The sequence below is a fragment of the Tinamus guttatus genome, unplaced genomic scaffold (assembly GCF_059628265.1).
Source record: "Tinamus guttatus ecotype Peru unplaced genomic scaffold, ASM5962826v1 Tinamus_guttatus_pri_ptg000074l, whole genome shotgun sequence".
NCBI classification, from domain to species: Eukaryota; Metazoa; Chordata; class Aves; order Tinamiformes; family Tinamidae; genus Tinamus; species Tinamus guttatus.
Window position 1 is genome coordinate 68087 of NW_028288608.1, and position 22303 is coordinate 90389.

The 22303-nt window shown below is 46.3% G+C and overlaps 1 protein-coding gene across 1 annotated transcript; it reads right to left on the bottom strand.

Moving 5' to 3' along the window:
• Positions 1-2209: 2209 nt before the first annotated feature.
• Positions 2210-21353, bottom strand: RFWD3 (ring finger and WD repeat domain 3). The gene is made up of 13 exons (XM_010210989.2): positions 21332-21353; positions 20882-21242; positions 19513-19727; positions 17809-17906; positions 17529-17726; positions 15427-15518; positions 13563-13677; positions 8685-8889; positions 7476-7626; positions 5458-5634; positions 4216-4430; positions 3758-3975; positions 2210-2367 (listed from the first exon to the last, which is right to left on the bottom strand). The coding sequence occupies exons 2-13, from the start codon at positions 21238-21240 to the stop codon at positions 2224-2226; spliced, it is 2187 nt and encodes a 728-aa protein (XP_010209291.2). The 5' UTR covers positions 21241-21242; positions 21332-21353; the 3' UTR covers positions 2210-2223.
• Positions 21354-22303: the final 950 nt, after the last annotated feature.

The window sequence follows — 22303 nt, forward strand, 5'->3', positions numbered from 1 at the left end:
AGTCTTCCCTCTTCGTCCTTCTTTACCAAGGCTGTTTCCAAGTCTCTGCTCCTGGATCCAGGGGCTACAAATCATCTATTTGCTCCTTGGTTGCTTTTGCAAGAAGTAAAGTGTAGACAGACACACAAGGCCCCTCCTGCAGGACCCACAGCAGCACCTGGCTTTGTCCATTACCCCCACATCAAACCTGCTGCAGGAATAACCATAGGCTTGCATGGATTTCTGAGAGTAAAAGGATTTCCCCCAACAGACAGGAGCAGAGGGATGCAGAGCTCACTGCTCAGAACACCCGAGACCCCTCTCCCCGAACGAGGCATGTGGCTGCAGAGCGCAGAGCTGCTGCTTTTTACAGTCTCTGCCCCTCTGACTACAGGAAGGAGCAAATATTTCATTAAGTCGGTCAACCTTCTCGGTCCTTGATGGTGACAGCTTCCCCCGTGCCACAAAATGGCCTTTCGTGGAGGCTGCGGCAAAACTGTGACTCAGGCAGCAGTCACGCTTAGCTGAGGTCTTACACAAGACCTTCTAGCAATATTATTCTTCATATCACCCATTTGCTCCTATCAAGGTTAAAATACCGAAGTCTCAAGCCAGTTTACTGGAATAAAAAAAAAAAGTCTTAGGTACAAAGTTAACCTGGAGGGCCTCCACTTCCAGTCATTAAAAGCTTCCATATCATTTCCACCTGAAGCTCAGTGTACCCTGGAAATACTACAGAACAGGAGAAGCCTTAACTGCCTACAGGCGTGATGGTGTTCACCACAGTACTTCATCTCAACACAGCAGCACCAGTTATATTTAGCAACTATAAAGGCTTTATTTTTACAGTATATAAAAATATAGGAACAAAATATTACACAAAAATATAAAGTTAAGAGATCTTCCCTCTTTAGGAGGTAAAACACAAGCAGGATTTAACCTGCACATCCCGGCTTTCAGAAAGGAAAATTGCTCTGCTGGTTTAAGCAGTAACGCACTGAATCTTTCAAACCCAACATACCCAAACACAACTGGGCCACAGCAGTGCCACAGGAGAGGTTTCCAGCAGAGGAAGCTTTTCTTGCACCTCCGTTATGATCCTTGCAGCTCAGCTTTTGAGAAGCACAAAAAAAACAAGCGCTGTTTCATGATCTGCCCCGTCTCATTCCCCGCATTCACCGTACTGCGGCGATGCAAAGAACTTGCCGCCCAACACACTCCCTCCCAACTTGCCATCCCCGCAGCGCTCCACAGGCGACTGCAGCTCCCTTGGGCACAAAGGTAACTGGAAACTGTCTGCAAGCTGCTGGTGAGCTGGCACCTAGGATTTAAGCAAGACAAAAACTGATGAAATGCCTGAGTTTCTACAGCTGTCTATAAAAGAGCAGCTAATATTCTCTTTCCATGGTATTGGCTGTTTCAGTACATTGGTGTCTTTAAGGGCATCACGGACACAACAGCACAAGTACAAGAGTCATCTCCCTCCTTTTATCTGTTTCTCTAGCATTATGGAGGCTTTGTTTTCCAAGACCAAGTTGTGCAAGCTTCCTGGGCTGCTGGGGAGAGGAAATGGAAGACAGTTAAGAAGACACAGTGCAAGTTATGTGCTCATGACAAAATGCAAAGAGATTCCAAATTTTCTATGCCACAAGAGAGGTCTCTCCCTGTGAGCAAAGAACTATTCGCTTCCTTTGCCTGAGACCTTCGAAAGGAAGAATATAGGAAGATGTTCTCTAAAGCAGCAAACTTGTTTTACGCTCAGTATCAACAATTCTAGGGAGATGCCAAAATTGCTCCCTTTTCATCACTCACTAGTCACAGCAGGACTCCACAAGAAAGTGCAGTGGGAGCCACAGATCTTCAAGTTCCCTTTATTTTGTTGATTCACAGAAAAGATTGGCAAGTCCCTGGACTGTATTCCCACCAGGAAAAAAAAAAAAAAAGTGTACCAACACAAGCTGGAGACAGTCCAAGAATTATTACTGTGCTGAGGCAGCTTGCTGAGTTGGGCTGAAGAAAAATGACCAGAGAAGAAACAAGCACAGAGCTAGAAAGGAGCACGGAGGAACAGGAGAAGCGCTCCAGGCACCAGCGTGTCCCAATTCCTGCCTGCCAGCAGGGAGGTGCAGTGGCAGCTCTTGTCTCCTGCAAGCAGCACGTGCTGGGAAGCTCAGCCTGGGGCTGGGCCGTTGCCGTAGGCCAGCAGGGCCGGGTGATCCGCAGTGGAAGGGGCACAGACACCTGTCACAGCCAGCTGTAGATCTTGACCATTTTCTCGGTGAGCGTAGCCAGGAGGGACGTTTGGTTCACTTCAAAGGGGCAGATGTCCAGCACGGGTAGGTCAGCCTGCAGCTTCTGCAATAAGGTGCCACTTGCAGCATCCCATAACTGTGGGGCAGAAAATTGCAAGATTGTAGGATCCCTCTCTCCCATTCAAAACGGAGCTCCCTTTCCCTAGGGAAAAGGCTTCCCTTCTCACCGAGATGTTTCTTGGCCCCTGCGCACCCCGAGGCGCTGCTGTGCCTTTCCACTCAGCCCCTGAAGAGCCAGTGCTGCCACTAGCCCATCTAGGACATCCCCAATAAAGAGGAGCAACTTTGGGCAGTTCTGTCCAAATCTGGGTTAGAGGTTTGTACCGATAGCATGAAATTAAGACAAACAAACCACACTTCAAACCCATAGTTTCCCATGGCAGGTCTGCTCTAAACACAGAGCAGTGCATGTCACCTACCTTGATTTTAGCAGGGCTTTCACAGCCTTCTCATCCCGATGTCACCAGTACCTGATGTTTGTGCCTATATGGCTGCTAAACTGCTGCCTCTGGGCTTTAAAGGTGTGGTTAATGGTTTGCACTAGACCCAAAGGCCCTTTTTACTTTGGGGTTCAGCTGTGAGAAACTTGTTTAGCCCAGGCAGAGGCCAATCTATCTACTCCTTCTGCTGAGCATCAGGATTAACAGACCTTGTGCATGGAGGTGGATGTCCTTTAGAACCTGCCATTCCCAACCATCTTCGACCTAACAAACCACCTCCCCAGGATCCCTTCTCTACCCATGCTCTGAATAAGCCAAGTTGCCCCTTCTGAAGGCCAGCTTGTTTCCTCCTACTTGCCTTCCCCACACCCCTCAGCCCAAACTTCTCTATTTCAGGGTCACTGCAGCCAAGGCTGTTGATTATCACATCCTTGACTAGTTCTTACTTGTTTGCTAAAGAGACTTACAACAGTATCATCCCATCCACTTGTTCCCACAGCTGTTCCCAGGGCCCTCCAGAAACCTGCTGGGCTGACTCCCACTAAGCTGCCCTTCCCATAAATGCCGGGGAAATGGAAGTCCCTCCCAGAATCAGGGTTTGTGATTTGAGCAACTCAAACGACTTGGAGATGACTTGATTCACTTTCTCACTCTGCTTGTGTGGTCCACAACAGACTCCCCCCATGACATCACTCTTATTGGTTTCTTCTCTGATCCTAGGACTCGGGTAGTCCATCCTCTAAGCTGCTCTTCCATATGAAGGACAACCATTCCTGCCTATCCTGCCTATTTTTCTTAAAGAGGCTGTGTCCATCCATCCCAGCGCTTTCCACACAAGCTACCTGGCTAATATCAGCCCCTGCCCATGCTTTGGTGGAGCATGAAAGACCTGTGTGCTTGCCAATCTGCACGGAGCAGCGCTTCAGACAAGGTAACTTCTACAATAACAGAAATGCTGTGCCCGAGAAGGCTTTGCCCCTAAGCATTGCAAAACACCTTCCATTACACAAAGGGAAAATGAGATACCATGGCAGAATTAGATGCCTCGTCACCAGCACACACAAAGATGCTGCCATCCTCCTCTGGGCTCTGAAAAATGGCATTTTTGGTCAGCAACTTGCAGGTGGGGCCGGCACTGAAAGTCTGAACTGGGTTAGAAGAGCACACCACGTCCTCAGAGGCTTCTGTCAGGGGGCTGCAGCTCAGCTCCATCATCACGCAGCGCACGCAAGGGTTGTTCTTACCTGCAATGTGGCAATAAGAAGGTAGACTTAAAATTTCCATGGAAGAAAGTTTCCCCATGATAAGCTATCCAGGAAAGAGTTAAACTGCAGAGGAGAAAAGGCCAAGGCAAAGTTATGTAGGAAAATGAGCACCATCCCTTTGCAGCTTCCCCATTTCTTAGCTACGAGCAGATAGGAGGTTCCTTAACGAGGCCAGGGCAGTGAGGGACAGCGCAGCAGCCGCGCGCGGCCCTCACGTACTCGGCCGGTAGGTCGCGAGGCAGTGGCGCGTGGTGACCTCCGTCTGGATGTCGATGCAGCCGCCAGGCTCCACGAGCAAGTGGTGAGGCCGGTAAGAGGTCCCAGCTTTCTGCTCCCAAAAGCAGGCTCCTTCCAAGGTCCCAGCTATTATTCCACCGTAGGGCAATGAAGCTGAGGCCATTCGTGGCAGGTATGACAGTGACACCATGGGGCACCTGCAAGTACAATTAGCAGGAGTCGGCGCTGCGGCAGCTGCACCAGTGAGGCTGGTATTCTGCTCAGCGCTTCAGAGCCACCCTCCTTGCAACCACTCTCTTCAAGAACAGATCTTGAAGAAAAACCATGCCATAATTTAATTAAGTTAGGTTGGGTCTGTTTCATTTGTCAATAAAATTACAAATATGGCTACAAAGCAGTCCTTAAAGGATGGAAACGCAGTGGGTTTGCCAGGAGTAAGATTATGGACCTCAACACTATTACTGAACTTGCTGTTTTTAGGAAGCATCACACAACACCCACGAGGTGTGGCACAGTTCAGAGCTTTAACCCCATAGCTGTGCAAGGCACAGCAGGCCCCTGCAGCAGCAAAGCAGCGTTTGTGGAAGATGCTTCCTTTCCTGAAGGACAGACCAACTTCTGAGCGACAGAAGCAGCTCCCCCGAGACATTTAAATGGGAATCTCTGGCACCTCAGAGACCCACCTCAGCATGCCCTGCGCTAAATCCCTCAGCCCATTCCTATTTTGGCAAGTCAGCCTTCTTCGGTCTTCATGCTGTGTAAATCCACACGCGGCTCTCAGGAAATCCCTCCAAGATACACTTCTAAATCCGCGTTTGATCCCCCTGCCCCGAGTAGAAGAGCTGGAAGTGCTAGTGTCCCTCAGACCTCTAATTTCAAAGGGAAAAGTTACAAACACTAAACCCAGCTCCCACACCGAACAGTTGGAAGTGCAGCAGTAATACTACACTGGGCTGCTCTACTGGGTCCATTTCTGATCACTGCAAGCCTTAAGGAGATGCAGGAGCCACATGCTCATACTCAATTCTGCATGTATCACATGGCCTTATGGAGGGCTTGACACAGTTCTGCTACATTTGAGGGGGCTGTTTTTCAAAAAACAGATTCACACGCTCCCAAAGCCCTTCACATCATTACCACTGTAGTATGATTTATGGAGGAAGCCACATTCAGCTTGAAGTACACTGGGGAAGTTGAGAGGCAGCAAAAAATCCTTAAGCCAACCTGGACTTCTGAGGGGTCAGCTCCTGCACATGAGAACTTGTGTCTCTCAAGTCATACACCATGACAGAGCCATTCACCAGCCCAGCGTAGATGTAGTTTGTATCATCAAGACACCAGCAGCAGCTCCAGACAGGACGGCCAGTGTTGTATGTCTGTACCACAGTGTTTGTTGCCAAGCTGTGGGAGGAAAGCCAAGTGTCAGCCCTTCACACAAGCATCTATTGATGAGAAAACAGCATAATCAAGGCAGGCAAGTGTAGCTTTTTAAAGTCTTTAGGAAGAAATATATCCCTTTTCAGGCGGAGTGCAACTTGGCCAGTACTCCAGACATTAATTTGAAAGATCTAGACAGAATAATCACTTTGAAATTGTCAAGTGATTTACAGCTCTTCACCTTGGGTGATACTTCCTTTTCCAGAGTGGCCTTTGGAGACTGGCAGAGCAGGGTCTCAGCCGCCTTACTGGAAAGGGAGAGTTAAGTTACTTTTCTGGAAACAATTAGGAGAAGCCTCTTTAGTGTAATCCCATGATACTGCATATTCCTGAGATCACAGGTCTTTGAATTGAACCTCTGGTTAATTGTTTCCCTCTGCCCTTTTTGAGGGGAACAGCACTTATGTCTTAAAAAGAGTCCAATTTAAACAACAGTGAGCCACTAAGTGGGGTAAAGAGAAACAAAGAAAAGATGAAGGCAATAAACAGTATAAACTGAATGCTTTTAAATCTTTAGAAAAAGAATTTGTGGAAGGTTGGGGTGGAGGGGGCATAACCCCAAAAAGCAGATGAAATTGCAAATATGTTCTACTGTGACACCAAAAACAGGTACCATCACTGCAGGCTGAGCACACGGAGCCTGGAGTGAGGCAGAGGACAGCGCGTGGAACAACCACAGAGACGAAACTGGTGAAAAGTAACAACAGGGAGTTTTCTATCAGATCAGTGACTAGTTTCAAACAGAAGAACCTCAAAGCCTTGGTGCTATTTTAAACACTTGCAAGCCAGAACAGGGAGACCTCAGTGGCTGAATACCACTTTTGGTGGCACAACCAGAAAACATGGAAATAGGAAGTTTCCAGAGAATTTCTTAGTAACTAAAGGAAGATGACAGAACCAGGAGCATCATTGGGGGACTGAAAGAAATAGGAATATGCTGCTGAAGCAAGTGCTTGTCTCCCACACACTCAGAGATCAAGCACAAAGGCAAGAAAATCCCAAGTCCTGCCACATCCAATCAGGCCTTGGGAGGCAGATTTGGGAGTCAAGTGTCTGAACAGATACTGTGACGAGGTGCCACGCTCCAGATTAAGCTGTGAAAAGATAACAGCCTCGTTGGTTAGAGATCTGACGTGCCAATCTCAGCATCGTAGACTGGCAGTTCTGTTTATTTTGAACGAGTCTGGCAAACATTTCAACGTGACAGCAGGAATGGGAGAGCGCTCATTTTTGAAGTTGCAGAATTAAGTTCTCTTCATTATCTTTATACTTGTGTGAAGGAACTGGGACTAATCATTGACATAATAGACACTTATGTTGCCTAACTCTGTCCTAACTGACAGGGGTACATAAAGATGTTCCTGTAACTCGGTAAAATTCAGTTAGGCAAAGTTTTGAGACATCTTAAGCTTGAGGAGTAGCACTGGGCAGCAAGTAACACACATCAATTTGCTGCAAATTCCATTAGGATTGGAGAATTTTCTCTAGACCTCTACATAATTAGTCTTCAACATGTTTCTTTAGGTCTCTCCTTGCTCTGCAGAAACGCTGCTCCTCTAGCACATGCTCAGTGATGCCATCAAACACTTCATATGCCAGATTAATTCCATGATTACAGACGGGTGACTCCATAGCAAGAGCTTCTCTTAACACCTGTCTTAGAATATGCAGAGCTGCTGTCATTTTACCAGCATCCTGGGAAGCAGAACAGGAACTGCTGCAAGGCACATTCGGAGCGAGACAGAACAAAATCCAGCCTCTTGCACAGAGAAAAATTTGGCTAAGTCTTCCCCAGCAGCACTCACCTGGTTAGTTTGAGCGTGTTGTCCAGAGCAGCGGAGAGCAGCAAGCCATCTGCTCGACTGCCAAAAGCCAGGCCCCGAATCTGTTTGCTGTGGATGGGGATGTACTGACTGCTCTTCAGGTTGGCTGCGCTCATCATCTTTACACCACAGCCTGCCACAGGAGAAGGATAAGGCAGGTTACCCAGACGCTGCACACGAGCAAGGCCACGAATCAACTGTTCAAGAGTCTGGAACTAGTAGGTTTGTGTCAGAACTACAATGCCTATGACAAAAACAGTGGTGTGATGTACATGTCAGAGTTGCATGGTGTTCTGGACAGGAACATATGTCATTCTGTAATTCTGAAGTTATCTTTAAGGACCCCAGTCAGCAGTGGAGAACTCAAGGATTGCAACATTAATAGTGCTGCAAGAGCCTGCTGCTCTTCACCCAATTCCTTCAAAGACTTCTGGCTTAGATGAAGAAACACGCAGTGGATTAAGTGGAATTAGGAGCAAGTGCCACTGTAAAAAGTCTTAACCTGTGCACAACAAGAATGAAAGTCTCCATTCACAGGTTCACGCCAAGACAGTTACCTGGCTCAAAAGCCAAAGAAAAAAAAATGAGGAGGAGAGAGAGGAGGAAAAAAAAAAAAAAAAAAACACACACACACACACTAAGGAAAAGATTTTCTTATAACCCAGATGGGACAAATTTCTAAATTGTTATCCAAATTTTTAAAAAGTAAATTTCATCATTCAGAAAAATAAAAACACTTTGCAATGAGTCTCTCAGACTCCCAATGATACATGTATAGTATTTAAATTAAAAGCTGATGTAAATCCAACCATCAGTTCACTTGTCCATGACCCCATCATAAAGAAATTGGTCCGTCTAGAGCTTCTCGGCTTCCTCTTTCCACACAGGAAAGCGCTGCTTGGACAGTCATTTTAAAAGATTGGTTAGAGCAAAGCTTCCTATGGAGGTGACATTCAGGCTGCCTGCTAGCAGCCTGGCACAGACAGGGGGAGGACGAGTCACCCCACGAGGTGCGAGTTACCCAAGAAAGGGCCGGACGAATAAAGAGCTTGCAAGCGCTCTCCGTTTACATAGCAGGTGCAAAGCTCAAGCCAGGGAAGAAAGGAAGCAGAGAACACATTCAACGTTTAATTCTCCCATTACAACCCCATCACCGCCCGCAAAACCCCAAATCTTGATTTGCATCGTTACCGGGAACGAACGTTGACTGCGGAGAAGGCTGCGACACCACGAGGCAGCTGAGCGCGTCGCAGAACGCCATGACCCTGCAGCCGCCGGCCTGCGACACCGCCACGGCCTTCTCAAACTGGTACCGCCGCTGGCTCTGGCTGCAGGGGAGGCCGCCGGGGTGCTGGGGAGCAGCCACACTGTGCTGGGCCACCAGGGCTTTCAGCTCCTGCAAAGGAAAGGACCTCGGGAGGCTTTAATGCGACCCTGGAGACGCTGTTGCATGTGCTATCTGCTCAGAGCGTGCTTGGCCCCAGAGCGGGGCAGAAACGTGCACTGCGCCATTCCCGTAAGGCTGCATTTCCAAGTCCACCGACTATGACAGCAACAGAAGCAACCGAAAAGCTGCACAAGCTCTGGGGAAAAAAGAAAAAAAAAAAAAAAAACTACTCCAAGTCTCTTCTTGTAAATGTTAGACCCTGAAAGCGAGGGCTCTTGAGCAACACATAAAAGCCAACAACAATTATGGCCAGATCAATGCTGTTTAGAAGAGAATGAACTGCCAAGTGCTGCCTGCAACTGAACCACAAGAGAAAGTCAATTAGAACCATTTTCCAGAATTTCCAGAATACCCAATTAAAAAAAAAAAAAAAAAAAAAAAGAGCCCTAGTTTCAGCATGAAGTGTTTTGCAGGAAACGAGCCCGTCTATCTAATGAAGCTAACGCTGTTCTGGTAAACTCCGGCAGCAAATTCCAGGAACGACTCTGCTCTGGAGCGCTGCAGCCTCGTTTCCCCTGCTGTGCTCGGCCGATCGCACTCCGGGACGCTCAGCAGAGCAGCCTACCCGCTACCGCTCCCGCTCCCCCTTCCTCGAGGGCACCACGCACGAGGCGGGCACAGGAGCAGCAGCACCAGCACATGAGTCAGCTACAGGTGTCTGAAAAAGTTTTGGGCCAATTTAGTGCAAGGGCAAACCCAGTCTGCACAGAACGGCAGTGAACTGGGCTAACCCGAGACAATCCATCAGAGGGAGTGAAGCTATTAAGAAAATTGCTTTTTGCTTCCTGTTGTCTGAACAACAGGATTACGCTTCAGACACTGTGTAAATATTAAACAATTAACGGGCCACAAGAGTGAGATTTTGCATATATTGGGAGACTGCAGGCGAGCAGCAACCAGCCACTACCACTTAACTCAGGCCTAAGCGGAAGCAGCAGTTCTCAAAGAAACAACAACAACAAAATCAAACTCTACTTTAATATGCAGCAATCTAACTTTGGGAAACGGCTCAAGAAGTAAACAAGCCTGCCTGGTATTTCCAGAAGACTGACCTGTTTTGTACCACATACATGCCAAGCTTCATCGCAGCACACAAACTCAACAACTCAAAATGATCCCATTAGAGCAAAAAAAAAAAAAAAAAAAAAAAAAAAAAAAAAAAGACAAAGGAATTTGGGGAGGAAGAAAGGATAGGAGGTACCGGGTTGCTTAAAATGAAAAATACAGCTTCAGGCCTAGAATAAAAAACTCAGGGAAAACACAGATAAGCTAAAAGAAAGTGACTTTTTACTCAAAAATTTAATTATTTCTAAGGATCAGGAAGATCCCACCCTCGGGAATAAGAAGGGACTGAACTTGCTGCTCTGGAGCTTACAGAAACTCTCCTTGCCACCCTGTTCAACATATAACCTTTAGGCAAGCTATTAATGAAAAAAGAAGCCAGGCAATTAAAAGTGTAGAGACTGTTAGTACAACGTTTACATTTAAACACAACAGAACCACCACATAGTCGCAGAAACGCTGACTGTAGACACATTACCTGGGTGATTAAAGGGTTAATCTACAGGACTAAGCTCCCGAATTGTGCTCCAAAGAGCACCCTTCTGGTCCTGTAAGTCTATTCCCTTCTTTAAAGCACTTCAAGGAGTTTTTCCCTGGTCCCTGCTGCTGACTGAAGGTCTTCCAGGCACTTCTCTGCATACGCTACCTCGACTGCAGCGCACTGCTGCGATGAGCAAAGAGCCGCATGGTTTGAAGTACAAAAATAGCATTAAGAACTTCTTTACAAGGAGTGTGAATGAGGCAGGACAATTCACTGAGGAGGAAGGCGAAACGGCTACGATGAAGTCAAGGCAGTTTGCTTTCGAGTATCTGGTTACGGTCTTAACAGCAGGCGCCGGGCTTTAGGGGCAAGGGCGGTTATGTGACAACTCGGTTATGTGACAACTGTCCCTCTTCAGCTCTGTGGACACAGCAGCTGCCTCCATGGCCCTGCAGCACATCCCACCCTCTGCTTCCCTTTAGATCACGTTCCAAGCCAGGCAGGAAAGAGGCATGGAGCTTTTCTAACAGGCCTCACCAAGTGAAAAAGCTTTTCTGTTGCATCAAGCACAACTCTGCCGTATAAACTCACCTTTACAAGGAGCGCTTATACACCTTCTACTCCCCAGCAGCTTGCAGCCTCCTGGACCTCCCTGCCAACCCTCCCCTGGCAGCTCCATAATATTTCCCCACCATGAGTTCCTTCATCCTACTGCATATCAAGGCTGGAGGCTAGAGATGAATTGCTCATCATCATTAACCAACTATTACTAAAAGCAGCAAGCAAAGCCAGGATGAGGACTACAGCATTTCACATCCAAATCACAGGACGAAAAAAATTCCCGTGATCTTAGAGGAAAAGTTGTTGGCAAAAACACGGCTTGGGCAGCCCTGCTGCCAAAACTCAAGCCCGAGCCTGCCATGCAGTTAGCACAACACAGCTCAGCATACTCAACAAGCTCGCTTGCAAGAAGCAGTGCTGGTAACTTCCTTCCAGAGCTTCCAGTTATCCTCTCTCCCTGCAACTGAAGTTCCTTGCCTCATACTCCTTCCATATAAGGACAAAGTGTCCCTCTTCTAGCCTAAAACCGTCTTAAATACCTTTGCAACAAAGCAAACTTCCTGCTGCGACTGATGGACTAGAGAATAGAAGAACATAAATGAACAAAATGGTCACAACTAACAGGCCTCCCTCCATCAAGGCTGACTGCTTAGAGGGAAGAAAAAAAACAGTATGCAGGAAATTGCATAGGAATTTCAATAATTTAGGATTGTTGTTGGAGACTTTATATGCACATTATTCTCTAAAAGGGAGTCAAATAGTTAAAAGTGCAAGTGGAACCACTGAACTAAGTCTAAGGGCAATGGACAAACTTCGCAGAAGCAAAAAGTCTTACTGTAGACACAGGCTCAGTAAGAAGTGAGGAGCTCCCAAACAGGTTTCTTCTCAATGCAAATTAACAGCTAATTAATACATTCTTACAATTTTTATTGCTCAAAACACAACCGAATCCAAGCCCTGTGCTCCAGGGCTCTGTGTTCAGCTCAACAGCAATTTTCTTGAAATTGAGAGACTTCTGAAATAAAATTTACAAATTAAGTGGATCTCTCCCTTACCCTTGGGAATCTGCTTGACACAAAGAATTTTATTAGCACACAGGACAGTCAACACGACTGCTGATGAGGCACAGCTTGCAAACATATTGGCAAAAAAAAGCCTTCATAATGACTTTTTGGAGGAAACTGATAACATTTATTTTTCCTCAGACCTTAGACGCTGAGGTTTGTACACAACCTGCGAGCATAGTACCCCCCTCCTGTAACATTATGTGCAACTGAACCTGGAAATATTGATCAACCCTCCGAACATAAAGACATTTCACAGATTTCTTGTGTGATCTCATGGCACTTTAGCATGCAAAGCTGTAAATAAATGCAGAAGTGCATTAAGCATGTTTTCTGTGTTCAGTAACATTGCTTACTGAAAGGACAGGCGCAACAGACTCCACTGCAACACAGCAAATTCTGATGACATTAGTGCCAATGGCTTAAAGATACTCAAAACTTGGCATGACAGTGTCCTGAGCAGCCTGATCCCCCAGTGACATGAGCTGTGCTTTGAGGAGAGTGGATTGGAAACCTCCAGACTTTCCAGCCTCACCAGTTCTTTGCAAGGAGCTGCTTTATTAGCTGACCTCTCAAAAATTAAGGAATTAGTTACACATATGCTCAGAATGCAACTGAACAGCCTGGAGACTTATTCCAGGCTTCCCCCCGATTTCTTGCTGCCCAGCAAACTGTTTCTACTTTCAGTTTATTCATAGCCTAAACAAGCACCTTAAAATTGCCTGCAGCATTCACATTAACAACCACAGGACAGTGATGAATGCAGTATAAATACCAAAACAGAGCTTAAGAACACAGGGTACTTAATCTTTATAATACGTGACTTCAATTCAGTTAGACCAGATCCTTTATCACTGCCAGACCAGCAGAATTGCAGGAAGACATTACAGAACCTGCAGGCTTTCCCTTTTTCACATTTTTCTTAAGCCAAAGTTTAAGTTTAATTCTTACCTTAGCCCTTACAAGCCCGCAACCTTGTGCCTTATGCACATCAGAAATGAAGACTTTAGAAAAGACAATGTTGCTTAAGGTACAGACACGAACAGTGTGAGGCTGTAGAGAACTCCCTAAGCAGAGAGCAGCATAAAAATAAGAGATTAGACAGAATACAATCTGCTGTTTTCATACAATTAGAGAAGGACAAAGGAAGAGTAAATTGGTGCTGTATAACCAGGCTTTGCCAATCCATAAAGCTCAAGGAACTTGCAACAGCAAACCCTGCTGTCGAGCTCTACTTGAAGGTTTCACATTTAGAAGCAGGAAGAGGTAGTGTTATGTGCTAGGTGTTTCAGCTGTGATGCTCAGGATACTCCTGATGATTCCCTAATTCTGTTCACTAAACCTTGTTACCTGTCCAGTGCTGGAAGCCTGTCTGCCCTCTCCTAAAAAGAGAGAGGACAGAGGCTGAACAGGAAGGGAGCCCAGTGTCTACTGGCAGCAGCAGTGGGACTCACCTGAACTTGCCTGCGGAGTTTGCTGCACTCATCTGTCAAAACCTGCAGCTGGAGGCGGCTCTGTGCAGATTCCAGCTCTGCCTGTCTCCGCAGCATTTGCTCCTTTTCTAAAGAACTGGAGGAAGGAGAGAAGAAAAAAAAAATCAGTCTTTTGGACTAAATATCCCCTAGGATGCTTCTCAGGGCTGTTGGCGCCCATCCTTAGGCTTTCTATCAACACGGGTCACATTCAGGTACATCTAGAAGTCAGAGACAATCTGATACAACCCTCAGCCAGTACATTCCCCCCAAGACATTCTCGGTTACGCAGTTGTACTGAATGACTCACTCAAGTATTGTCTAAAGAAAGAACAGCCTTTCTCCTCACCCTCTCTAAAAGTGCTTATTATAAGAGGAAGGGGAAAAAAACCACCATATTTTCCTGTAGAAAGAGTTTAGCAAATTCTAACCATTAGTGTCCATGTAACACACTATGTCTGTAATACAGTAAGTCACAATAGAGGGAGATGTTTGCTTCTTTCTTCTACAAAGAAGTAGCTCTGTATGTCAGGAAAACACAGCTGTGCCAGAAAATATACAGGTAATTTCTCTTTGCAATGCCTATATAGAAGCCATACTTACTACCACCTCACCTCAAAGCTCAATGATTTAGAAATAGTTTTGGTAACATACCTTCATGTCTCTTCACATACGCTTTACACATGAGAGGATGATTAAAGAGCAGAAAAGAAATGCCAGGACTCCCTAAAGTTATCTGCACATTTGGTCTGCAACAGTAACCACTGCATTCTGCCCTTCAAAAGCTGCAGTAATCCAATTACTTCAGCAGTGAACGTGCACAAAGACCTGGCTTGCCCAAGCACCTTGTGAGCGTGCAAACCTGGTCCTGCGTGTTTACCACGGCACGCGACCCTGCCACTTCACTAGAGCTTCTTCATGATTTTCATTGCGTCAAGAGCAGGTGAAATGCTATATTTAACCACCACAAACATTATTCACACGAGCACCCAGAGCTTGAAGAGTTGCTTTACTGTATTCAGGGAACAAAACCATGATCTTACACCTAACTCAAGGCTAAGTATTGATGTATTGTTTCCTTAGTGTTTGCTTTCCTCATCTACCCGTGGCTTTGTGCCATGTGGCCATTGCCAACATGTTAAGGAGCCTCCTTTTAAATGTTGTTCAACACAACATTCAGTAGAGCGTGGAAATTTGCAGCCTTCTAATTTCAGGATAGTATCTGTGACAGCACCATCCCAAAGTCTAGCAACCCAGATTACAGAAGGGAAATGAGCAGTCATTTTCATGCTGTTTTTCCTTTTTATTTTTAAATAAAGGGTCTATATTTAAGTTGGAGAGGGTGTAGAGTCATGGGAATGCTTGCTGACCTTTTATAAGTAAAGCTACTTGAAGAGTTTGACAAAGCAAGATGGAAAGTGATTCATAGGAGAGATTACAGCATTTAATGCATACAGAAAAAGATGGCAGAGAAGGTCATTTCCTACATTTCTACGTGTGCTTGGCTTTTCTCATCTAATGATCAATTCACAGCACACAGTTTTTTGGCACCAGCTCCCACATTCTCCTGTAGCGGCACTTCAGGACAAGAGAGCTTTTGCAAGGCCAGTGTCATGAGATATCACAATTCCTATCTCAGGAAGGATTTCTCCTGGCACATAACACAGGCAAAAAGCAAAACCTTGGTGTGCTATGGAAGCCATCCGCATGGCAACACCAGCTAAGGAAGGGCACAAGTTGCTTTAGAGAGTGCAACAAATTAAAGTGTGAAGTAAAAGTTAGGAAAAGCTGCAGCATGACCCACGGTCAGCGAGGTTTTAGCTTTAAGGGGAGCTTCCATCCATACCTTTTCATCCGCTCCTGTTCACTGGTGTCCAGGGCTTTCAAAGTCCGAGCGTACAGGACCACAATGTCAGAGCGTTTTGCTTTCTTATTGCACTAGAATAAAAGGAAGTGTTAGCTTTCCTGCAAGAATTTAACATCCCGTTTAAATCCGAGCTACGCATCCCTACCAGCTGTTAGGCATTCTTTTGAGATTCCATTTTAGTTTAAGGGAGGGGTTGCTTCCCCCCCAGAATCCACACAAACAAAGATAACTCAGCACATTTACTAGGCATTTCTTCACTAGAGCTCTAACCAGGGCTACTACAACATTTTGGGTCCTATATCCTGTGGCTTAATCTGGCTTTAACCTTTAATCTTCTTGCTTCCCACTGAATTGGTTTTGCTAAAGCAGCAGGGACACAGCATAGTCAGGTGAGTTTTACATACAAATGAAGGAAGTCCAAAACAAACCACTAATTGTACATCTACGTGGAAAGCATGAGGACTGGCATCACACAACGAGTCAGGCACCCCTGAGCACTCTAAACCCCATTAGTTTCCTATTACACCCATTAAATCAAGTCCCACTGGCCCCAATTATTCTCATGTCAGTGCAAAACACTGATTTCCCACCAATTTCTGGGACACAAGGAGATTCAGATAGTTAAAGAATTTTGTGCATCTGGCTGTGATCATCAAGTACTTTAGACTCTTTTTTACAAAGCTGAGATGATACCTCCTGGACTGGGAAAAGCCACGGAAAAAAAAACACGATATCTGCAGGTCTGTTGTTTTAAAAATAGGCTGTGCCGATTACAAAAAAGACAGTGAACTTGAGGATCAAGCAAACATTAATTTCTGAACATTAAATTAGTATGTGTGACTAAAAGGCTCACTTAGCTACTATTTAGCAGCATGAAGATATCACGGATTGCAGTGCCAGTTTCAAACAAGTCCCCGCACCAAGGGTTTGGGGGGCAGTAAGGGGGCTAAGGCCACTCTCCTGGCAGCTGGTGCTGCAGGATTTGGCACGCTGCATTTTCACAGTAGCTCAAGCCACTTAGTACACAGAGCCACACGCACAGCAGCTCTGCCTTTCAATCAGAGAATACCCAGTCGCAAACAACAGCAACTGAAAAGTGATTGAGTGGAAAGGATCCCTCCAGAGCAAGTTTTTCAAGCGAAGTTTCAGCAGCTTCATCACTACAAGAGAAACAGGCAGCAAAAAGCACCTCCTGGGAATTGTTAGGGTTCATCCCACAGATGAACGTGCTCTGAGAACAGCTGTTTGTAGTATTTAATCGCGGTGCATGGCAGGAAGTTTCTTGTTCAGAGGAGGGAATCCTGCCGAAAGTCAGGCAAGGCTAGGGAAAATGGAAAGGCTCAAAACGAAAAAGCCAGAAAAATCCTGGGCTTTCAGCCACGGAGCTGTAAAGCAGCAGAATTTAATTCTATTTACAAGGCACCCTGACCTATTTTTTCTAAAAACATTCCTTTCGGGAGAAAAGGAATTAGGATTGGAAGAGTAACACAGGCCTAATCAAAAGCGATCAGTATTACCCGAGAGAGAGCCCAACACACACTCCCTGGAAGAAAACGGATCTACTGCTCACAATCGAATATTAAAAGATGCAGCTGTTATTTTCAGTTGACTCTCTGTAAACTACCTAAACAACTTGACCTGCTTAAAGGCTGCAAAAGCATAGGCAGTTGAAAACAGAAGATTAAAACCTGAAAATGCTTCTCAAACACATTTCTTGTCCAATAATGTAATCTTTATGCTTAATTGTTTCTAGGAATGTGCATACTCTCCCATTCCCACACACCAGGACCACTGTGAAACCAATTACGGGGTTAACACTTGAACTTTCAAACTTCTGAGTCTGCAACTCACAGATACTCCATCTCAGGGAGAAAATCCACAGGAAAATTCTCCTTTTCAAACAGTGCTGGCTGTTCTTGACCTAGTTGCGTCAAAATAATGGTGATTTTTGTGATTTCTGACAGCGTGCAAAGGTGGATTCTCCATGCAGCAAGCAGTTGTAATCGTTATTGTGATCATGCCTGGAGCAAACGCTACCCGATGGCAAGCCCTCTTCACTGCACATAAACGTCCAGTTTTACCTGGGGGCACTTTCCTGCCTGTCCCTTGAGCCACTTCTCGATGCAGGTGTAACCAAACAGGTGCCCACACCGCAGTGCTGACAGGCGGTGGCCCCCCGCATTGGTCCACTGCTCGAAACAGATGGCACAAGTGTCCCCTTCTTCCTCATCCAAGGGCGCAGCAGGAGCCAATGGTTCTGCCTTCTTTGCTGGACTTCTCTAAAATACATAAAACAAAATTTAGACAAATGCAGCATTTCCCACCTTTAGTCTGTTATCCCAATGCTTTGGGGGACTTTACCTGCTTTTGCTGGAAGGCGGCCTCTTCATTTTCATGACTTTCATCTTCTGCAGGGGGAGGTAGAGCTGGAAGTGGCTCTGCTTGGGCCTGACTGGAAACTAAAGAGCATTAATTGAGAAAGCATTAATTGAGCTGATACATAAGGGGAGGGAGAACATCTCCTTGACCTGATCTGCAGTTATGAGTGCATCAAGACAAGCAGTGCAGCAGCAGCACAGGTTACATATGAGCTTTGCACCATGGATACAGAAGATCAGGCAGTTTATAAGTCCTTGTAATGCAAGATTAGCACCAAAGAACAGAGAGCTTGCCTTTATAGAAAGAAACAATCACAGCACGCTCAGTGACAAAGCAGAGAGCCCTTCTGAAGACAGCAACTATCATCAGGACTTGCCCAAACTGCTGGAAACAAGAACATCTTCATAGGGGCCTACAGTTGGGTCGATGCTAAGGTGACGAGCTCGAATCATTGCACCCAGTAAGAGACAGGCAAAGGCAGAAGTTATTTTGCAAGGGTATCGAGGCATGCATATTTCTTGCGCCAAGAAAGCACTTACAATATGTTGCCTGTTCCTTTACCCTGCCTTAAATAGTTTTCTACCTAGTAGCTGTCTGAACTATCATTTCTGCTGGGCCATATGTTTCTGTCGCTGGCCCGTTAGCCCTTCTGTTGAAGCAGACACACAGAAGGATTTTGTTGGCATTGTCACTACTAGCATACTGAAAAAGCAGCAGAAACCACTGCCATCTCCTCTCGCCTGCCATCTCCTGATTAAAAAAAAAGGTTAGTCACAATTAGTACCCAAGTCAGATATTGTCCAGACAGCAAAGTGTTATTACAATAGCCTGGCTAATGCCAGTAAGAGGTTTCCTGCCTCTGTAGTTCAAAAAATAAAATGACAAGAGGATTCCAAAGAACCCAAGAGACAGCATATGTTCCCATGCTATCATGCTGCACTTCACAGTTTGTGCTCATGCCACATGTAAGACTAACCCAGGGTGACTAGAATGGAGGCATTCCTTAGGGCCTAAGGTAAAGAACATTTTATCTGCATGTTCTCTGGGCATCGTTAGCCTTGAATACCAAAGCGATTGTTTGCCACTTATTTTCACCAAAGAGCTTGGCAGTCCAAACATGAGTTTGACTAAAAAGCTGACAGACAGAAAGAGCTGAGGAAAGAAGAGGTAAAACAAAAAGCCACTGTCCCAAGTGCCCCAGGATCCTTGGCAAAGTGTGCCAAGAGGTTACAGGAAAGATGAGAAAACTCTGGGCTGAAGAAGATGAAGCCCTAAATAATTTAAAAATATCCTGGATCATATCCCTCTCGGAAATGAGAGCACTGCCGACCTCCAGAGATGTGTCCTGCTGTTTTCAGTAATATTCCTTGGCAAGATATAAAGGAAGAAGCATTCAAAGTAACAATGCCTAAACTTGTGGTTATTGAATGTTTCTAGGATTATTTATAATTTTAAAACAGCAGTGAGCATATTTAAGCTTACAGCAACAATCACTCATTGCTGCTACAGCTCTTAGAGACGCTTGCCAGAAAGCCTTGTGGTGGCAAGCTGCTCCTCTCAGCTGTGGGCACAACCATCTCCTCGCGCCATCTGTTGCGAGCCTGGGAGGATTTCCCTGCCGAGTTTGGAAGCAGGAAGAGGAGTTTCTGAAACTAAATCTTCATGCAATGCAAACACAGCACCAACCTCCTAAGCTGGGTGGCGTAGGGGTCTCCTGGGCTCCAGCATCCAGCTCTTCCTCCTCAGCAGAGGTGCTGCTGTCAGAGTCACTCACTTCTATGGTTTCATCCGAGCTGTGGCCCTGGTTGTCCCCCAGATTGTGTGAGGGCTCCAGACGTGGAGCTGCTACTGCAGCCGGCTCTTGGGTCCTGCTGATTTGAAAGTAACTCTCCAGCGCTGCACTGATTCCAGAAGAGCAAGAAATAAGTCACAGAGTTGTTCCAGGAAAAGGGAAAACATAGTACATTTTGCTAAGCATAGCTTCAATGAGATTCTTAGGAACTACCTGCTTTAGCAGCAACCTGTACTTAAAGCTGAAACTTGAACTTGGCTCCTACAGACACGGTCAATACTGGATACACAGGGGTTGTGTCAAACTCATCCTGGTCCCTCTTGTGCCTGGTCTTTCCACCTTCCCTTTTGCTGCTGTTCTTCTCCAGAAAGCAGCACCATCCCCTCCCCTCCACCCGTTCAGCTATCGTCTCAGTTACCCTTCCCTGTGAACGCAGGGAGTTGTCAGGTGGCCTTCCAGCCCTGAGAACTACAGTGACCTTCACGAGAAATCCAAGGGCAAATTCTGCAGTTTTGTTTAATCATCTGGGAGGAGAAGAGCACTTGGTCTCACTGAATTTAAAGGAAACTCTCCACTTAATTAGAATGTCACCCTTGGCATTTACAAGAGATACAGAGACAAGGAGGAGGTGGAAGAAAAAAACCATAAAACCCACAGAGGAATAGGGATTTCTCACTAGTTGGAGTGCATCTCCACTAATCACACTTTAAAGTCAGTCATGTGTGGTATTAAGTGAAAAATTATTTTCCTTGTCTGGAGATAACACAAAAAACTGTAAGAAAAATCTTAATTTGAGCACCAGTAAAAGTGTCTGCAGTTGTCACCGGAGGACCTAAATAAGACAAACGCCAATCAAAGGTGAAATATAAAACAGCGCAAGCTTCACTGAGCTAAATGCTGGCCGGCAGTGCAGGGAAGCAGCCCTGCCATGGGAAGTACCAACAGGAACCTGCCAGGGCACAGGGATCCCAGGGAGCAGCAGCAGCTCTGGAAGTCAGAGAGAGTGGAGGGGGCTCGAAAGTCAACACCACCAACAACAACTTAAGAGACAGCGAGGAATTCATTTAACGAGGAGCTAAAAGTATGCCAGGAGACACCAGGGCGCTCTTGCAAAGGTTACAAGATATGCAAGGGGCACAGAATTTGGCCACAATCACACACTGCACTGAGCTGGGCTCCATAAGCCAGGAAACAGCAGTTTTTAAGCTGATACCATGGAGTTTGAAAAGACAGGCCCCCAGTCCAATTCCATTTCTGCTTTACCTGGCACTGACCGTCCTTTGGGAGCCACCGACTCTTTGCTGCCTGCGAGCTCTTCTCACGCGCGGGCGCTGTGAGCCCTGCGGCGCGGGCAAGGGCCGATGCTGCTCCAGCGCCGCCCGCAGCCTCCGCGCGCCGCCGAGGGCCGAGGCAGAAGGTGGCTGCTCCCCAGGGTTGGCAGCCGTCCCTGGCGCAGCAGCATCCGATGCCACAACAGCTCCATCAGCAGGAAGGACCGCGGCACCGCCGCCTTCGCCGCGCTGCTCTCCGGGATCAGGGCGCTCCGAGAGAAGCGCCCCATGGTCCTGACCGCGGTGACCCGCCACCGGCTGCAGATCAACTTCCATCTCTTCTTGAGCCATCGCTGTAAAGAGATGATAAAAACAACTAGGATCCGCAAGCCCATCTCCTGCTTGCAGCACGACAGGGCCACGAGACAGGGATGACAAAAACCTTTATAACTCAGAGCAGAGAGGCAATTTGTCCTTTTGCTTTAGGCACACCGCAAAGCCAAACTGCCTGTACCACAGAGGTGCTGGCAGCGCCTTCCAAGGGTCCTTGCCTGGGCTCAGCACCATCCAGTTGATTTAAGTCGGCCTTCAGACGGAAAGGGAGGGTTAAGAATTTCTTGCTGGTATCATCTACTTGCTGGTAAACACGTGGAGATCTCAGAGTACAGAGCGTGGAAAATATTTTCATGCCCTAGAGGTTTTCTACAGCAACAGGCACAACACAAACACCTACAAATCCAGCTAGAAATCAAAGTGCTTTGTCCCCTGCATTGCTCTTTCTGGAGGAGGGTTTATTTTCAAGCTCCTTCAGAGATAAATGAAATTCTACCACAAGAACAGCTCTCTGTGAGCCTTACCCACAGATTAATCAGCCCTTCAATTGCTTTATATCCACCATACAGCACCATACAAACCCAGAAAGGGTATTTATTTATACCAGAATCCATGGCTGAGACATAATGGACTTTAAAGCACCTACAGCATCAGCATTTGTGGGACTTATTCATCCCAAGGCTAGAAAAACATAAATAACCACGAGTTTTACTGCAAAGTTTCAAGCGTAGTTGCTTCCAAACATCTTTGGGATGAAGAATTCAGGTAACCTCCTAAAATAAGGCACTGCCTTATGCTTCAAAGGGAAGAAGAGGGGAAAAGGCTCTGCATGGCTAATAACGAAGCTGACAGAGCATGTTAGCTGCCCTGCAGATCTACAACCTTCAACTGGATAAATAAGTACATGAAAAAAATCCTCTTTCTGGGAGGGTGGGTTAAATGCTATATAATACTGAGGACCATGCGTGTCCTCAGGAGATACTTAAGCAACCACAGGACTGAAAGCCCTTGCAGAAGGGAGCCCTTAGGCCTTATCTGAGAGCCCAAAGGGCATCCCGAGGATGCGCGAACAGAGCCACGA